We start from the raw sequence: 20,602 nt of genomic DNA on the forward strand, positions 1-20,602 counted from the left end.
ACTTTTGTGTGTGTTGGGGGGGGGGGGGTCAAGTTTGTTGTCTTCTCTGTTTTAAAAAATTTATCTTGTCAATGATTATGTTTGTTGATTACACAGTGATTCATAAATTGTTATATCTCACCTTTTTTGTTAAGTCGGCATGGATTGGAAAAGAAGACCTGCGGGTTACAGTTATTTAGTTAATCTTTTTCTTTTCCCGGCATCCATGTGACTCTTTTCCAAATGTACTCTTGTTTTGTATTCAATAATTGTCTTTGTTTTTACCGAATAAATAATGATAATAAAATATATATATTGAGCGGCATGATAGAAAACTTCAAAAACTCATCATGGGCAGTGCGCCTCTGTCTTTAGGTGAGATAAAGTTGAGCATACACCATACGATGTTTCGTCTACCTTTTTCCCTAGTGACTATGATTAGAGTGGGACTGCACTACTTGTTCCTAACTTAATTGCGCCCTCTTTAACAATGCCTAAGCGGTGCCCGTTAGTCCCCCATGGTCCCCTTTTTCTTATGTTAATTTGGAGCTGATTTGATGAGATAACCACCTTTCAGTGACCTTGCAGGGAGGTATAATCCATCCTGGCTAAACTAGTGCAGACGGGCTTTAAATAGCTTTTGTCAATGGCATAACTTACAAAGCCGATCTCTGATCTCCCAGTGCGAAATTTAAATCAATGTCCCCATCAAAAATACTAAAAGGACGCCAGCTTGTGCTGGCCATGGCATCGAGTACACGAGCAGAAATAATGCTGACTAATTGTCTGGAAGCAGAACCATCGAATCAATGGCTCTGCCCCATGCTACATGTATTTTAGGGACTGATACGTGTGACGTCCATTCATGATTAAAAGAACGTCGATCGTAGCAATTCACGTTGTCTTCGTGCAAATCTAAATGTCCCTATTAGCTACTGAAAAACGACGTGTATCGGCGACTGAAAGAAATATCGTACATAAACTCTTCATGGTTATTTCTTCATTCTTTCCCTGATATCTACGATGTCTTATTTCTTTTTTCATTCTTCATATCTCTCCACTATTCAATTTTCGAATCAACTCTCTGTTCGTATCTCTCGACTCTTCCGAATTGCCTTTACTCCTTATCATGACTACATGTACATGCCATCTCTTTATATTTCCTCACATCTTTTCACTCTCTGTAATATCTTAGCTCTTCACTTCGTCTCCACTTTCACATCTTTGCTCTTCATTTTATTTGATTTGATTTATTTTTCCATTCAAATATTCATTTCTTATCTCCACTCCTCACATTTCATCTCTCTTCACCCGTTATATATATTTTCAATATCACTGTTTCTTCATCTTGCATACTTCTTCACTTTCACTTTATATCTCTTCCCATCCCCCTCTTTGTATATCTTCACTTCACCCATCTCCTCGCATCACATAACGATTTGAACCACTCTAAACACGGAAAAGGTATATTTTTACCACATCAAAAAACTTGCAAAACATAATTAACGTTTGAAACGTGTTTCGTTTTATTTATAATTTATCTTCATTCGAATCGAATTCAACGGAACGGATTTTCAGGTGATTCTTAAATTATACATCATAACCGCTTTATTTAGAATACTATTTAGCGATCATTTCTTTACAAACATATTTACACAACTTGAGTTCCAAGTCAAATCATCGGGTTTGCATCTCTTCTCGAAAATGGCAGACCGTCAAAGTTTTACATTATCTGGATGTTTTCTTATACATTGTACACAGAAATAAGACATAATATTTGCGAATACATTAACCGATATAAATGGTATGAACTGTCCATGAACCAACGTTGTTTGAATAAGCAAGGACTGTAATAAATAAGTTACTTAATATCATTGTACATGAGGGAAACTAGAATGAAAAGATTTCAGAAGAAAGAAAAGATGAGCCTCGATAGAAAAGCACACAGCTAAAGAAAATGCATTTAACAGTTAATCAGAGTTGTCATTATTGGCATTAAAATAAAAATGGAACACAAATTAAAATGAAATTTCCTGTTTTCTCCAATCAACTGAATACATAAAACGTTTATATATGTTTGACCAGAACCAAATGGAAATGGATAATATTTTATCCACCATTTCATCTCATAGTTATCATATATAAAAAAAGTGATTGGCATGAACGCCATGGAATAATCATCTGTATCAAAGATATCTCCTGATGAATATATCAATTTCAATAAGATAATCACACACATTTGACATTCAGTTTATATGATGTACATTTAAAGGAAGTTAAAGGTGATATGATGTACTGATATAGACCTAACTTCTCTACCAAGTTCACATATATATATACCACTAACTAACTAGCAAATCAGTTATGTATATCATCATATAAATTGATGTGCCTCTCAATAGGATAACATATTGGCAGTTAGTCAAGGGACAAACCTCTAGCATACACAATTGTAACAATACTTGTGCAATAATCACAAGTCTTTTTCTTGTGAATATCAAAGCATACATTCTACATTCTGAAACTACTCGTGATATAAGTTGATTGTGTGGGCCCTTGGTTCTCTTAGTACAAGTTTCCAAGCATGCAGGCAGAGATTCGTCTCTGTTTTCTCTTCTTCTAAGTTTGCTGTATCGGGCTTCATGGCTCATTTCAGTAAAAAAAACATGTTTTGATCCCACCAAGGTGTACCGTCATATGGCAACCTATCTTCTCTGAACAGTTCTCCAATGAGAAACGCCTCATCTCTCTCTTTCCCCCATCTTGCTCTTCATACACAAGTACTTTCATGAAACCCAGATACATGTATGCTAATACATTAAAAGATAAATAACTAAGTGCACATTAAACTATACTTTCCCTTTCTTAACTAGAATCGGGACAGGTATCTGACCTCATAGAGGTAGAACGCCTGCAAACCAGTTCACACATTTCAGAAAAAAAGGCAATGATTATTGCTGCCCAAACGCCTTGCATATGAACACAAACACAGGTATGTCTACTATAAACATACACAAATAATGATGGCCATCTCTTTTTTTTCTTATTTCTTGCCAAACATTTGTCCTTACCTCTCTCCTTTTTATTTGTTTTTTTATTTTTAATATTTTTTTTGTTTTTGTTTTTTATTTTTTTACATGATTTTAACCACTTTTGTCTGCAACGGGTTCTCTTTGGCAATTGGCATTTTCCCACACTTTCTTGGAGAAACGCCATCTTCAAAACTACTAGCTTATCTTGGTTTTCATGTTCTATTTTTCATCTTCTTTGCATGCAAAGCGCTGCCTAATGAATGCTACAGTGACGACTTCTCACTAGTAATACAAGAAAGCGTGCTATATCTCTTGGATCTATTTACAAAATAAATATCATCTATCATTTACATTTACTGCATGTCTTGTACAGCATGGTCTATCCGTCAAATAATCTCTATATTTACATACATATGACATACACATAATAGTTACATAATTACAGGCTCTTATTTACACCATCTCTCCTTATGTACATGTAAAGTTTCTTATTCACACTGTACAAGAAATGTCTTTGCATAACGTCTATAATATTATTTATATCCCCCTGACCAAAGGGAAAGTGATACGAGAGATAGGAAGAGAGAAAAACTCTCATGGAATGATGTTGGAATTCACTATATCGATTTCAGAGGGAGGAAATCCAAAAGAAGTGCATCGAAAAACCAACTCCTCGTCTGCAGAATTGGCAATGAGCTCATACTTGAGAAAAATGTAGCCATTTAAACGTTTGCAATGACTCGCTTAAAATTTCTCTGCATGAATGCAACTTGGAGCATCAGTATTATTTGTTTGAGGTAGAACTCATCAAAGCTACAAAGTAATATTTTGGGGCTCCTTGGTTTCATAAGGATAACCCCGGCCCATGTGTAGATGGCTAGGACATGCAGCTCACAAGACTCCAACTACAATTGGCAAAATAGCACTCTCTTTGTTGTTGATTCAATTTAAAATTTGGCCAATAAATAAGAAGGCACACTTGATTTTGTAAACTCTATTCCAGCTTCATCAAACTGACATTCTTTTGGTGAGGGGTGGTCGGGGGATAAGCATCATTGACATAACATAGAGAAGTATCACCAATTCACCTCTCTTCTTTTCCATACAAAAATATAGCACCATTAATAAATCATATTCTCTATAGCATCTTCTCTTCCAGCTCTCCAGGCAAACATTGTCCGTTGGACTTTCTTTCTTCTTTAAACATTGGCAAGGGAATACAGCCACGACCCACGCATACGGTCCAGTTTCGTGCAGAATGTCTGCTCGATGACGAACAATTTCAGTTATGCAACTCATGCTTTCCTTTGGGTCTTTCTGCATGCAGACAGTCTGATTTCAAGAGATGATCTTTTGACCCAGTGGGCTGAGCAGCTGGTGGAAAACTGATGCGAGCTAGGTACCTAACTAAGCTTTGGTCCTAGTTGAAAGTTGACATTATGCCATTTCTTCATTGATCTGTAGGATAGGAAAGAAGAAAGAGAAAACAATTATATAAACAAATTATATTTAAATCCAACATGTGCATCTGTTAAAAATGAAATAGGTCCATTTAGGCATCACTACTACATGAATCTATTTTGATTCTCTATTTAAAAAGCATTAAGTGCAAGTGAGGAGCAAGTCATCTTGTACCAATTAGGAACTAAAAACTAGAAGTTCTATAACACATGTATTATCTTAGAAAATATTTGGCGATGAATATAGTTTCTTGAATTGTGAATGACAGGAAATAAAGAAAGGAACTCACCCTAACATAGGCATTTCCGTTCTTGCCAGGTTTGCCAACATTGTGATCATATTTTGTCTCGGGGTCTAATGAGAAGGTTTCTTCAGTCGTCTTTCTGTATACCGGGTTGTCAAAGTTCATTGTCCTCTTCTTGCGGTTGGAGTGCCTCCTGAAATCACACAAGAAAACACATTGTTAAATAACAAGTCAATGGAAACAAAATTTCTACATGTATCTGATTCAGTGAGTAATCATACCAGAGATGCTACTATTCAGAAATTTCATTAGTTCAAGTCATTAGCTGCAATTCAAATTTTACTTATGCATTCACATACATCATGAGAAATGGGTTCATTGAGTAATCCTATTCAAGTTGTTTTTATATGTACTACAGGATCATCACTACACTTTATGTAATGAGAATAGTAAAATGACGCTCAACTCACTTGTAGAGTACAAAGAAGATGATGAAGACGAAGAGAAGTAGTATAAGGATGATACCGATGACAACGGCTACTATCATGTGGGTATTGGCCATTGGACTAGATGTAACCACATTTACTCCTCCTGTGGTGAGTGGCGCGGCAATCGTCGTTGTCTCCTCGACTATCTTTGGTGTAGTAGCCATGGTAGGCTTAGTGGGTTTGACGGGAGGTAGGGTGGTGGTGGGTGGAAGGGCTGTGGAAGGCACAGAAGGTTGAGGGACACTTGGGTTTGGCTCATCTCCTTCACAGGTGTGACCATCAGCGGTGAGCGATACACCAACAGGGCAGAGACACGAGTAGTCAGCAGGACCATCAACCTGAGGAGAAGCCACGCACAGGTAGGAACACATTCCATTGTCAGTGGCACATGGCACTTCTCCTGCAGCTGTTGGTAAACAAAGAACAGAGTGCCACATAAATTACAAATCGATTCAAATGTGTTTGTGTTGAGTCATTGTTTAAAAAAAAAAACTAAATGAAAAATACATTTTAACAAGAAAAAAAAATAATGCCTCCGGCTACTTTGTAGCGGAGGCATTAAAATCGCTCAGAAGTTTGCAGTGGTAATATTTAATAGCTGCAAGTACAATATGAATTCATGAAAGAGGAAATAATACTTACAAGGAGCCTGTCGGAGAGGATTAACAACGATGACATCCATGGCATCTGATACTCCAGAGAGGATAGTTGTCTGGTTAGAGCCAGTGAACTTGTCAGCCCGTTCGATGCTCTCCTTGGTCCAGTCCGTCCAGTAGATGTAATCTTCAAAGACAGCAATGCTGAATGGATGGGAGATACGACCCTGTCCAGCCACTACCACTCGCCGATTTCCACCCATGAAATCCACACAACTGATGCTGCTTTCCTTGGCGTCGATCCAGTAGAGCATATCAAGAGTGTAGTCCAGGGTCAATCCGTTGGGCCAAGACACGCCCTCGGTCACAATGGCGGTGCGTCCTTGTCCGTTCATGCCAGCACGCTCGATCACCCCTAATCCCCAGTCGCTCCAGAACATGAGACCAGACTCTGGGTCCACAGCGATTGCTCGGGGCTCGTCAAGGTTGCTGGAGATCAGAACGGTGTGCCGGGTGCCTTCAAAGTTGGACACAACGATGTTGTCGACGCCAGTGTCGGTCCAGTATAGGAGCTTGTTGATCCAGTCCACAGCAATGCCATCAGGAGTCTTCACTTTGTCAGTCACAACCACAGGTACTACTTCATTCTCTGCTTGCAGCTGGGTTCTGTAATGAAGTTGAATATGGAGTAATAATCACTGTCATCGAACCACATCAAGTCGTGTCAAATCCTTTTTCATAACGTTATTTATATTAACCTTTTCAAAAAGGACATTGCAAGCTATTTACATTACCAATGTAACTTTAATCATAACATACTGCATCTAATATCAATCAATGCCTCATATGAAGTTATATCTCGTCTGCTAAAATTCAAATAATTACTTCATTCAACCACATCTGCTTCTTGCCATTATTGATAATTTTTACTGATCCTTAAGAATCCTTTAAGACCTTCATATTAAACATAGGTATTGCAGAAAACGTAATTATCCTTTACTTACTTGGACACTACTTCCAGTCCGACATCCGTCCAGAAGACGGTATTTGATGCTGAATCAAATTCAACAGCCACGGCACTGTGGAGGGACCTCTTGATGTAATCTTCAGAAGATGTACTAGGGTCAAAGATGCGAATGTCATGTCGGTTGGCAATGAGAAGCTTTGGGGCACCAAACTCTGGATTGGCCTTGCAGTGCCCACGGTCGTTGACATTCTCCAGGGTATAGTTCTCATCACAGTCACACTTGTATGATCCTGGAAGGTTGTAGCATCGTTGACTGCAGATACCTAGTGTGGTCTTGCATTCGTTGATGTCCACACACTGTGTCTCATTCACAAGAGTGTAGCCTGCATTGCATGTGCACACATGGCCGATGGCAAGGTCGAGACATGTATGGCTGCAGCCACCGTTGTTTGTCAAGCATTCATTCCTCCCTACAAAGAAACAAAATATAAAAAACGGGTAAGCCTCGATTTAAAATTAAATTGCCAATAGTCTACCTCAAACCCTCCATAATTTTTTTTCTTTTTCTTTCAACTTTTTAAAATTTCAAATGGGGAATTATGGAATGATATGATGACTGAATAACAAGTTAAGTGCGCAGTGGTGTATAATGAAGTATAGTTACAATATCCATTTCAATTACTCACCACATATTTCTTGTCCTGGTTCATCCTCGTTGTTTGGGCATTCAGGGATGCCGTTACACACACGTACCATTGGCAGACAGGTAGAGTTGGAACACTTGAAGTGAGTGGTTGGATTACACTCTGCAGGTGCTGTGTAGGAAGATAAAAATGGTATTTAACTTCATGGAAAACTAAAGATTCTGCCCTGGTCCTATATAACCCTGATTGTGATTAATGAGAAAAACGAAATGAGACATTTATTTACCATTCAGCTGTTAACATATTCCATGATTTTGCATTATTCATTTTTATATCCACCTCGGTAGAGGTCGGTCCTAATCTTATCTAAGAATCAATCTGCATTCAATAGACAGTGCAAGATACAACATATTCCCCAACAACAATTTTTATAACCATGAATAATGTATAAGAAGGCATGCTGTTACTCACCATTACAGTTTGCTTCATCACTACCATCAGCACACTGCTGGGTACCATCACATTCCACATCTCCTGGAATACAAACACCGTTGTCACATTGGTATTCGTTGGCAGCACAGGGGCTTGGCGTAACAAGTGCTGTCAGGGGGAAAAACAAATTAAACTTGATTAATTCAAGTCTCTTGAGGAAGACTTTCATTTTTCATTATATGCAAATTATTTCATTTTTCATTGGTTCTGGAATAAAACTATTCTACAGTTTTTATTTAGATTCCTACAAAAAATGACATTTAATTTATTTTTTGTTTAAATAGAAAGATACAAGAGAGTCAACTTACGACAAGAATCTTCATCTGATCCATCGAAACAGTCCCTCTCTCCATCACACTTCCATGAATTATGGACACACTCGCCACTGGTACATTGGAAATGTCCTGCAGAACATGGCACAGTAGGACCTGAGCAGTGGGTGCTTGACTCGTCAGATCCATCGCGGCAATCAATGTCCCCATCACACTTCCATCTGTTGGGGATGCAGGTGGTTTCGTTGTGGCCTGTGCACTCAAACTCGTCTGGGGCGCATGTTAGACTGGGGCAGTTGATCTCATCTGAACCATCTCCACAATCGTTGTCTCCATCGCAGACCCAACGAGTTGTAACGCATTTCTTGTTGTTGCAGGTGAATTGGTTTGACGCACATGTCAAAGCATCTATTAAGATAAACAGAAGGGGAAAAAATTGTTAATAAAACATCTTTCATTAAGAAATTAATTTAAAAATTATGCAGTTTTTCCCAAACCTGATGTATATGTTGCCCTTTAATATCTGAACTGTTCAAACCACATTATTTTCTTCTGTTTAACAACAATTTTTAAAGGCAAAAGAAATATGAATGTTTGAACAAGCTACTAAAACAAAATATAAAAAGCACAAAAAGTCAGGATTCGCTTTATAACTAAAAAGTCATTATGAGATAGAGACCTACCGCAGTTGTGCTCATCAGCTCCAGATGGGCAATCTACATCACGATCACATCTCCATGTCAGGGGAATACAGTTCTTACCAGGACCACAGCTGAACTGGCTAGGAGAGCAGGTTAGGGTCTCTGTTCAGAGAAGAAGAAAAAATGCAACGGTTAAGGAACAATCCACATAAAAATCATAATACCACATGTCACAAAGAATCACTTTAAGTAAAGAAATAGAGAGAGGGAGGGGGAGGATGTAGCCCACATCTCAATCTCAAATCGGCTAAAGCCCCACAGCATTAAAGACACATGGCTATTGATCTACCCATGGCTTTAAAACAAGTGTAAACAATTACACTACATGTAGTCATTTCTTTTTTATCTTTAGTTTTTGTTTAGAATTTCACAATTCAGCATGCTGAGAAAAGTTCATTTGAAGAGCTGAAAGGTTTCCCACAGAGTTTGTCTCAACGACCTGATTATCTGTGATCAATGTGGCTTCCCCTATACAATGTAAATAAAGAATAGAGACCAGTGTAAAGACCCTCTTCTTGGAACTAGACCACCATGATGATTAAGCATTAGGCAACCATACTATTCTGGTGTTTTCTAAAGCTGGCAACTTATCATTCACAAGATGTAAACCCTCATTGGATGTACTAATGGAGTTTGAAGATTAACCTTACATGAGAACAAAAGGTATTAAGAGCTGCTTTGAGATTGCTCAATGAGCCAAAGTAAATTTAATAATGAAGGCTTATCATCAAAAGTGGTGTGGAATGACTAAGTAGACCATACATGTAGGGGTCATGTAAAACAAAAGGTGGATTAACTGCATGTGAGTAAGCAGTAACTATCCTTAGAAGACCATCATCCATTGATTTACAAGGAAGCATGCTACAATGCTTGTTTTAATATTCGTTTTTGTTTAGACTACATGAGGGGAAAACAAAGTTGGAGCAGGACATGTACAAGCTATATATAAATATATCCAAAGCTTTACTTTGAAATCCTAGGCCAGCGCACTCAACAGCTTCCTGCCATATTATACACCAGACAGTGCATTTCCACACATATTCAGACAGGTTAATGCACAATTAATGGAAATTGTTCATGCAAGAAACTGCACCCTACAGGGAAATCTGTTGATTGGACGGGCACTGTGTGGTACATGCACAAGAGAGGCATTCATGTAGAACACTACTAGTCGCTACCAGATTTCTATGACAATACCAAACCCTCCTTTATTCTGCTTCTCCTCTATTGTTAGGTTTAGTCCTATTGATCCAAGAGGCCCCATTGCCCGGTCTTTTGTGCCATTTCCAAGAGAAAACCAAAAACTGCAAATTTGGGGTGCAATCGTGCGTGCACAAACCTGCAGTACATGCACTCCCCATATTGTATTAGGACCACATGTTTGCTTGGTTTCAAGTGCATGCATGAAGTGCAAAGATTCCTTTCCTCTTGTTGTAGATAACTTTGATAAGACTATGAGAATGTGAGGTCTCTGTTTACATTTCAAAGGTTATGTTTGTATTTGCGTTGTGTGTGAGCCAAGGAGGAGGAAACTATTATGGATTATTGGTTAATCTACAAGATGACGCAATCTTGCAATTTCAATTTATTTTACCAGTAAAAACTTTATAAATATGTACAAGTACATAAAAACAAATTGGAGGGACTCGTAACAAAGCAAAGCCTACAAGGACGGGCCTTGTACAAATATAATGGAATACATGAAATTACAATGTTTAAATAAATATTTGATCCTTGTAAGAGTTGAACTGCTTTAAAAATAGTAATGTATGATAATTTCATCTTATTTCTACTAGACACAAAACACACTTTTAGCCAGTTACGTGTACATTAATCAGGTCTTAAATTCTACTGAGGAAGGGAATATAATAACAGCAGTGATAGAGTTTAAAAAGCTGGGGCATGTAGGGTCACAGTGTATTCTATGCAAATCATCCATGTCTAGTTCATATACACAATCAGAGATTTATGAGGATATTTATGCCATCACCCAAGAGATGCTGATGTTCGGGTTCAAGAAACTCCTTTGAGAATCGTCATACCTCATTCTATCTTCACCTCAGGTATAGCTTCAGTTTCAAAATGAGTCCACCATTCTTTTCTACGAAAAAGTGATTACTAAGAATTCAAATATGCTGGCATGGTATTTACTAATAAATGCCAAACATTTCTGACATGCATGAACTTCTTGAAATAGAATTATGTGCCAACTCATTATTTGTTACGACTTTCACATTGCTGTTTCAGAGAAAAAGGTTTACTTACGACAGGCAATTTCATCTGATCCGTCTGGGCAGTCGCTGTCACCATCACAGCGCCATCTTGCTGGAATACATGTTGAGCCTCCGTTACCTGCTCCTGAACCAACGCATTCAAACTCTGCAGAGCTACATGTCAGTTGGCCTACAGTAAAATAAAAGGAAACAAATGAAATTATATTCAAAACCATTATTTGTCATCTTCTTTACAGAACAAGATAGTCAGAGATATCGTAAAGTAAGTAAATCATTTTGTGTTACCTTTTAGGCTCCTCAATGTGTATTGTGTTGTTATTATATTTTGGTGTACGTAACATCATTGGCAAAGATTCAAATGACAAACTAAACAATCAATTGACAAAAAGAGGACTTCAGTGGAATCACTTCAAGAGTAATCAAGATCTTGAAGATCAAGATATCAAAACCTGAGCAAAATTGGTGACCAAGATTAAACATTGCTACAGATAACTGCTCACTCCTGGCATAATGCCCACAAATGTAGGAAGACTTTTTTTTTATTATGAAACACAGACTCAGATATGAAAATATTGTGGCTTGTACATCCAACAATTAATCTATAAAATTTGCATTCAAATTAAATGAAATACATTTGTAACATGTCACTCAACAAAGTTTTATGCACTGAATTTCCATAGAGTCTAGACTAATGTAGTCTAATATTTAATACTTTAGTACATTTCATAGAAAATGGTCAACTGCAAAAAAGGAAAAGATTAATTTAGAAATCATCAATACTTCATTTCCTGGCCTTGACAGTCATCAGAACATATGATCATCTACCAATGTTTAACTCAACATTTCCTTTCCTTCATTCACTATATCCTAATCCATTGTCTTGGCAATTAGCAATCATTTCCTCATTGTTTTGTTCCATTTTCAGAGCATCATCCAGACATTGACTCTTGAAACAAATCCACCACTCTACCCCACTCCATCATTCCTCCACTATTAGTATACAATGCAATTCAATCTCTCACCTCAAATTCACCAAGATATATAATTCATCTCTGATTCAAATAGTGAAATACATCAGGTCACACTCAGTACTCTCATTCACCCTCTTATTCATTTTCACTTACCGGGTCCACGCCACGGAGATCTACGCCCCGACAGAGAGGCATTTACAAGGGCGGGAACCAAAAACACTATTGCAAGCAGAAGGCGATTCATGTTTTTTCCTGACTTTTATCAGTCAACATAAATCGGTAAATGAAGCAGCAATACTAAAACAAGACTTCTTTTGAAATATCTTCTCAAATTCTTCAGTAAATGATCCACTTTCAGAGAATTTTCTTCAAGCTGAGCAGTGTAGTTACACCCAATTTCGTGAGAGAAACGCAAAACGCACCTAATGAGTACACTGCACTACAGTCAAGATTCAGAACCTAAGTGCATGTGCATTTGGATAATACTACGAGGCGTTGACGGTTGGTTGCGATACACACACGGCATAAACACACACACAAGGCATAAACATACACAGAAGCACACACGCTCATTGTAAACGCCTATTGTACGTTGGTATGCGAGAGGGGTCATAGTTGATGGGTAGACGCTGTGATTGGCTAAGAGGATGGGACCACACTATCGGCTAACTTATAGCATCTTGCGGGTACACATTGACTATGGCCGTATGAATAACCTCTGCTCTACTTTTCTCCCGTTGGAACTCTTATTAATTTTCCCCATCGTTGATGATATGGTATGCACGCATAATATCCAATATCATCGTTATTTTGAGGGCAAATGTACATAAAATATGGTCACCTGAAAAAACGTTGAAGTTATCTGACCTACGGCTATGCAAGAAAGCCGGTAAAAAGAATTTAGCCCATTCCTCCCGTATCAACTATCATATCCTTATCAATGCAACGAGCACACAGTGTTGCCACGCCCCCTGAAGAAAATAAACAATAATATTGGTAGTACTAGTAGTATGCAGTAGAAAACTACAATTTATTGTGACTAGCTTGTAGTAGGGAAAACATTAAACTGACAAATATCGAGTTTTAAAGCGTTTAATTATGGTTACAGTTTACTCTTGATTACCACATGTTTTGGTCTAATACAGTAGATACAAAACAGTTAAAATATTATTATCTATTTACTTTAAACAAAATCCTACTTTACAAATTTCCCACGCACTTAAACCTAAACCATGGCGGGTTTCACTAAGTAGGTTTATGCAACGGGAAAAGACGATTTTCCCTATCTAGCTAGTTTTACATTTATATTAGTACAAATATGTGACCTTAGTATGAACCGGGCAAACCCGTTTTTTGGGGTGGCAGCAAAGCAAAATACAGTACTTCCGCATGAGGTGGATTCTTTGAAGCCTATTTTCCACAATTGGAAAACTAGATATATATTGTCTGGCAGCGGTGCTCCTTATCACTTTTATCAGGTCATATTTTGGCTCATAAATTAGAAATCCATTTTTTATAAGACTTACAAGTCAGATCACTATCACATATTTATCTGAAAGCATTTGTTTGGTTACGACCCGCAATTCTCTCGTAACACTTGAGGCAGTGTGTTGATAAAACTGTTCGAGCGCTCTCTGTTGGTAGAGATCATACAACAATATCTGGCGCTCAAGTCTCCATCCCACACACACGGCTGTTTCAATACACATCATTTTACATATTGTAATTTGTATACAACCGGTCCATTATACAACCATGGATGATACAACAGTTTTACATCACATGAAGGGGTCTACGTTGAACTTATGAACTACAGGCGACTACCATCTAATGGAAACGACTCTATTGTCTACAGTCTAGCTGATCTTTCTACGTCTTAGTTTTAACTTTTGCTGTCACGACTTTAATTCGGTAGGATACATTATTCATATGGGTCATTGTTGATCAAACTAATCTAACACATAAAAAAAAACCATGACAAAACCTGTGTTTTAATTCCTATAGACCTACGCTATCGCTTTTGCCTTTAGTTTTAATATGAAATAAAATCATATAGATATTGTGTCTCGCTATAATTTATAAAGATTCCTATCTTTTATTTGAAAGTAAACCTAGGCTAGGCTTCTACGACACCCATACAAATTAACAACATATCAGTAGACCCTATAATAACAATCATGATGGATACCGCAACAGCATTCCTACTCCTAGAGTACAGTACTCGTGTAACTTGATGTTAAAATAAACTTAAGCATGTAAACTATAAACTTTCTCTACACTAGAAAAGGCAATACAATTACAAAAAATAGAAGCTTCAGAATTAATTACCAAGAGAGAAAATGAGAATTGAAATTTCTGTAAAATGCTGTATTGCAATACGGCTGAAAACAGCCAAAATATGACAATTTATGATAATTCAACATCCATAACAATAACATGTCATGAGGATTATTATTAAGGCGCAGTGAAGTCGAACAGGGGAAAAGGCACAAGTCTTGAAAGCAATTCTTTAAAAAATGGTTGAGAGAATGAGAGGAGAAAGTAGAAATTCCAAAAATAGTTAACTGTGATTCTTACAATCTCAAGCTGAAATGATTAATTCAATTTATGACTATTAGGACCTTTTCATTCCATATAATATATCAAGATTACAACCAAAAAAAATATACTTTGGCGAAAAACTTAATCAAAATACGCCGGTACCGGTCGGGATTTCTTAGTTAGAGTTGGAGTTTGATATTAGAGTTAGAATTGGGATCTAGATAGAAAATATTCAAATATCATAGCCTGTATTCTGTAAATATACATATTTATAAACTTATGGCATTGCCATTTGATAAATACGGAGATATTTTTAACCAAAACGTATGGAGTGGCTGTTTTATCATAGCACGCAGGCATATTATGGGAACATGGGAGAAACACGCTCTTACTACACACATGACACACCTTCTGTTCGCTTGTTTTGATTCGTCATCAACTCGGGGTCAGTCGATCACCAGATTGCTGCTAACCAATCACAACCCGCCGCATAATGAGCCCCATGCGGTATTCATAAAAGGAATAACGGCATGCAAATCAGCACACGTCAGAACTCCAGACAACCAATCAGAGGGCTCCATTGGGCACAACGCCCATCATTTACGGACACTACCCACAACACACACACAACATAGTACCACGCGTTCTCTCGAGACAAAAATGCCGGTAAAATCTTGTAGTTGTACAGTTAGCAATTTTACACACCACTTACTACGGATAAATACATCAATATCTTTTGTCAAAATAATATCAATTATGTTATCATTTAATTCATAAGACACTCAAGAAAGAGATAGTCATCTTCGTTTTAAGTAAATCGGGTTAGATTAAAGAAAAGATGGAAAATAGAAGTGGCAAGTCAGACTTTCTGTCGGCCAATGTTTACATTCACAAACATGTGCGTTTGAATGAGGACATGGACAACTCCGACAAGGTTTCGAGATCGCCTTTTTCAACATGTCCAATACAATTTATACAATGCTTTATGAACAGGTAAAATTAATAACAAATTAAGTTTTTTTGTCAAACTTACCACACACTGTCTCATCGGAATTGTCTCCACAGTCGTCTTCATTGTCGCACTTCCATACACTTGGGATGCACTTGTTGTTGTCGCATCGGAACTGATTTTCTCCACACAGATTTCCTACAAAGAGACAAAACAGAAAGTCATAGAAAAAAAATCATTATGAAATACTCAAACTAAAATCTTGATTATTAGGTCAATCGTTTAAATGAACCGTTTGCTCAGTGATGATGGTCTGAGTGACTCCATCTTTCGACTGTGGGATCCTGCGAATACTCCGTCGCCGTCGCGTCGGATTTCACTGAACTGCTGAATGTGACTTGTGAGAGAGAATTGGAACAGCCTATTTTTAGGCATGATTTTCTACCCTAAATTTATCGTAATGCAATTCATTACATTGTTAAGATTACTAACATGGTTCGAGAACTTTACAGATACTCAATTTGAAAAAATGTTATGAAAATTAACTGATTATGTAGGCCTTGATCTAAATCTAAACAGATCCAGACCAAGTTGCAAAGAAGATTGTGAAATGAAACTCACCGTTCACGGCCGAAAATACACAGGCTAACAATCCCAACAGGATCAGACTTAGCGTGTACGTTCCCATTATATCCACGTATGTTCTCTTGATTGTTGATTCTCTTGTAATATAGCTCCAATGGTGTAATACACTTTTACAGTAGAAAGAAGATGCTAAATTTTGAAATCTTGCTTATCTCGATCAAGAGAGTATAGAAAAGTCGTCCGCTCGCTTTGAAGTTATTTGCTGAATCTGCCGGTTGAATTCACTGATATGGCCGCGTGCGCGATATGTTATATGCCGGTCTTTTTTTTTGACACACACACAGTACACAGAACACTGTTGTATATAACAACGATGTGTGTGTGTGTGTGTATGCGCTACTACGAACATGACGTCATCAGAAGTGAATGAATATAATACGCGGGTGCATAATTTGGAAACGTGCCAATTCCGGGGGTGCCACTATTGTAAATCTGCCGGGATTACTTCTGAGAAGAAAAAAAATCCACTCTTCGTATGATTTGTTTCCTTCTTTTGTTTTTGTTCATACCAACTATAAACTCCGTGTATATTGCAATGACTGGGTCAGGCAATGCAATCAAGAAACAAAGAAAAAACTTCAGGGAACTGACAGGAAAAGAAAGAACAATTATCTGGTCGCTCAGTTTATTATATCCAAAAACATCTTAGTTTGCCCCCCCCCCACAAAAAAAAAAAAAATTAAAAAATTAATTTAACAACACTCAAAGGGAAATTCAACCTCGGATAGAAAAGTAGAAAAGTTAGAGAAGCATTAAATGAACGATCAAAGGGCAAATCGGAGAAAAAAGGTTATACATTTTTGAAACTTGGAATGTATGTAGGCTCTTCAAATCGGCCAAAACGGTAATTTCGCTGTGATGTAGTGGCGGGCAACCGTCAGAAGCAACACTCAAATTCCAAATATTATTTTTTTAAAAGTGTAACTCGGGAATGCTCTTTTTTTTAAATACAGGTGTAAAGACGACCTGGCATAATACTTTCCATAATGTATATCAGTAGTGCCCCACTGAGGGTGAAGGCACTTGGGAGAAAAAACAGTATTGATATTTGTATACAGTGTACTGATCATTGACAAACGTGAGAGTCGGTCATAGTAGTGCAATCCAATCCACTGCCAAAATTGTCAATTTAAGATTCGCATGGAATAGTGATGATGTAATCATCACAACTTTCTTTGTACTTGGTCCAACTTTTGTCGTCACTTTGTTTCTCTGATTTAATAACAATAATGATAATTTTTTTGTGCTTTTAAAGCGCTTTCCAACGGAGCCTCTCTAATGAACAAATTAACAAATTAACAAGGGGTGAATTGCCCTTCATTATATACAACAACAAACATCAAAACCGAAACAAAAACAGCCCAAACAAGAACTGCAACAAACCCTCCAAGTTTTTTTTTTTTTTAGGAGGAAGGGGGGGGGGGGGTCTAAAGTTTGAAAGAAGGAGCATCTGCTAGTGAGGGGCATGGTACAGGGTTGATCTGGCCCCCAATAATGCTGTTTTTGTAATGTACAGTACTCACAATGAGTCGTAACTATGAGCCTATTCCTCCTCTTATAGGCCTATTAAAACAATAATTACAATAATTCTCGTAATTTTTAATCCGAATAAGTGGTTGTTACTATGATATACAAGAAAAGTACCGTGAGCAGACACTAAAAATACTTTATCAAAACTAAATTGCCCAGGTGGACCACTGTATCATACATTATTTTGGAATCTACTTCTTGATTGATAGGGTGTAGCGCCCCCGGTTTTTCTAGTCGATGTGATGTGGCGAAAATCCGGAGCTCGTTCGATTGCCTCGTTTGCATGATATGCCGGTCTGTCCCAAGTCCCTAGTGGGTGGATGGATGGATACATTACTTATTGCATTCCCAATCTAGCTCCAGCGGCCTGGTGATCGCGTCACTTTCCTTTCCCAACTACTCATCATAATATAAGACATCTACATCACGAACAAAAATGGGCACTGCCGTGAGCATGGCCGACTCCAAGCCATTTCACTTCACAGAGGGGTAAAGATCGCAGACGTAACAGCCGTCAATGACCACCATTTCATTTAGCTAGCGGCCGTGCATTGTACACACGGCATACATTATATCGATGAATAAAATCAGGCGCTATACCACATATTTATGCATATGTTTCATCTTGAATTTGAAATTAATATTTCCAAGATTATTTCCTGTGACGAAAAGGCAATGACGATATCAAGCGAAACATAGACATCTCCTAAATATAAATATAACTGAAGTACGCTAGCGCTATCGGACGAAAAAAAAACTGAGAAAGATAGAAACTAAGAGAGAAAATCAAAGAACAGTTTGTGTGTTAAAACGTACTGCTATAAAATCAAATTAAGGGGAAAAAATTTTTGTCTCCTCTAGATTTTGAAGAAAATAAATAAGCATAACCCTGGATGCGCCCGCTGCTGAGTTGTTTACGTTAGTTTGTTTACAAACAAAGCGGGCTATCGGAACAGACTACCCGCGATCGTACGATCTTTTGAGTGGGTGTATACCTTCACTGCATTCCAATGAATCATGTTCTTTTATAGAACATGCTGGGAAAGGAAAATAGATGCAGGTACAAAGTAGAAAAATGAAGGAGGGCGTGGATTCTCAATTTGACTGCGAAATAGGATTACCAACAAAAACAAAACATGTATATAGGCGGGCCCCATAATACTGTCGAAACATGGACCTATGGCCTAAATTATTGTAATTTCTGAAGTGGAAAATGCACTTTTGAGTCATGATGTTAGTGATCATTTTGTTTTGGATCAGAAATTCACATCAAATCTGAGTGGAATCTACTATCAAGAGGGTTATTCAAACCACTAGGTCGGAGTATTTTCAACACCAAAAAAAAAAAAAAAAAAAAAACTCCTGAAAGAGTGCATGGATCTCGACTCAATCCTCTATTATATTATTTTGTCTCACTGGGATTTCGTTTGCCGCAATGACAACCTAAAATACTCGAAGTTACATAATAATTATGAAAGTATATTGCGGTCAAAAATACAAAAAATAACTATCTAGTTCTTATATAGCGCTTTTCAGGACTGAAGGTCTCTCAAAGCGCTTTACAGATATATATATATTATTACCCCGGTCATATAGGATTCTGGCTTACCCGCACACAATGTATGCACATTCTCCACTCCCTGGGGAGCATTCCAGCCAGGCGTCTTTTTCACAAGCGCACACGTGCTAATCTAACCACATCAGCTTTCGCATCCTACCGGGTACCATTTACACCTGGGTGGAGAGTGGCAAATGTAGATCAATGTCTTGCCAAAGGACATTAGTGCCGCGGTGGGACTTGAACCGCGAACCTTGTGATCCATAGTCCGGTGACATAATCCACTCGTCCACGACACCTCTAGGAAGAAAGGAAGAATAAACAACGCAAACAAAGCAACACCATTGAAATGGGGGAGGGGAGGGGAGCTGCATGGAGCTGAAGTGAAGGGTACTCAGTCATTTATCTACTCATGAACACTTAATTCCAAAGGGAAAATGTAAATAATATGGGCCATGCATGTATACATCATAATATAGGCCTAAAATATTATTCTGTGAATGTTTTTGTATAAGTTCGTTATGCCTTCTCCGCATTCCAGCTTGATTGCAACGGTTCATGTGTAAAGTGTAATGTTAATTGGCTCATCATGTACAGTAATAGATGTGTAAAAGAAGCACTAAACCCATATTACGTAATCAATCTTTTATTCCCCATCTCGTACCATTCGCGTCGTTGGGGGGAATGAACCCAGTGAGCAGCCGTACGGAAGAAGAATGCTCGTCGATATAATAAACGATCTTTGTGTAACCATGGACCTACTATACTTCTTGGTAGGTCCATGGTGAAACCAAACATACCTGTGGTTTTTCTCTTGTCTCTCTATCGATTTAAAAAAGGTTCTGAAAAGAAAGAAAAAAGGTTCAAACGGTCCTGCTGATAGGAGGTGTGCGCCCTGATAACCTTGCTACTCCAAAAATCCCCATACAAATTCAAATTCACATTGTATTGATTTCAATCTAAACAGATAGGATCATTCTCAAGTATAGCGCTTAGAGACTTCGGTGGTAAGAGTTTATAAGTAACGTTTTTTATTATTATTATTATTATTAAGTTGCTGTTATATACATTGGGTAACTCATTTCAAAATTATAGTGTAACATTACTGTTTGTAAGAGAAAAGATAAACAATAACTAGGAATGACACAAGTTAACATAAATGCATGTCTCTTCTGAAATATAATACAGGGATGGAATAAATTGTATTATACTCGTAATTTTTTTTATACAACAGAATGTGCAGTTCGATTCTATCTGACAAATAAATTGGCAAATGGGGGGGGGGGGGGGGGTCATAA

The 20,602-nt window shown here is 37.7% G+C and overlaps 1 protein-coding gene across 2 annotated transcripts; it reads right to left on the reverse strand.

The window, feature by feature from the left end:
* Positions 1-1,481: 1,481 nt before the first annotated feature.
* On the reverse strand, positions 1,482-16,428 carry LOC585582 (low-density lipoprotein receptor-related protein 8). Of its 2 annotated transcripts, XM_030988802.1 has the most exons (12): positions 16,193-16,428; positions 15,656-15,769; positions 11,142-11,279; positions 8,859-8,978; positions 8,212-8,583; positions 7,883-8,011; positions 7,454-7,582; positions 6,805-7,237; positions 5,847-6,466; positions 5,187-5,610; positions 4,762-4,909; positions 1,482-4,469 (listed from the first exon to the last, which is right to left on the reverse strand). In XM_030988802.1, the coding sequence occupies exons 1-12, from the start codon at positions 16,257-16,259 to the stop codon at positions 4,449-4,451; spliced, it is 2,715 nt and encodes a 904-aa protein (XP_030844662.1). In that variant the 5' UTR covers positions 16,260-16,428; the 3' UTR covers positions 1,482-4,448. The 2 variants fall into 2 exon arrangements, with proteins under 2 accessions (XP_030844662.1, XP_030844666.1); XM_030988806.1 differs by lacking the exons at positions 15,656-15,769; positions 16,193-16,428 and adding an exon at positions 12,235-12,553.
* Positions 16,429-20,602: the final 4,174 nt, after the last annotated feature.

This window comes from Strongylocentrotus purpuratus, unplaced genomic scaffold, assembly GCF_000002235.5.
Source record: "Strongylocentrotus purpuratus isolate Spur 01 unplaced genomic scaffold, Spur_5.0 spur5_contig_840, whole genome shotgun sequence".
NCBI lineage: Eukaryota > Metazoa > Echinodermata > Echinoidea > Camarodonta > Strongylocentrotidae > Strongylocentrotus > Strongylocentrotus purpuratus.

Coding starts and splice junctions, on each gene's coding strand:
- LOC585582 (XM_030988802.1), bottom strand. CDS start 16,259: ATGGGAACGTACACGCTAAGTCTGATCCTGTTGGGATTGTTAGCCTGT. Junction 7,238..7,453: donor ACCAGGACAAGAAATATGTG/GTGAGTAATTGA, acceptor GTTTCTTTGTAG/GGAGGAATGAATGCTTGACA. Junction 6,467..6,804: donor GGACTGGAAGTAGTGTCCAA/GTAAGTAAAGGA, acceptor ACTTCATTACAG/AACCCAGCTGCAAGCAGAGA.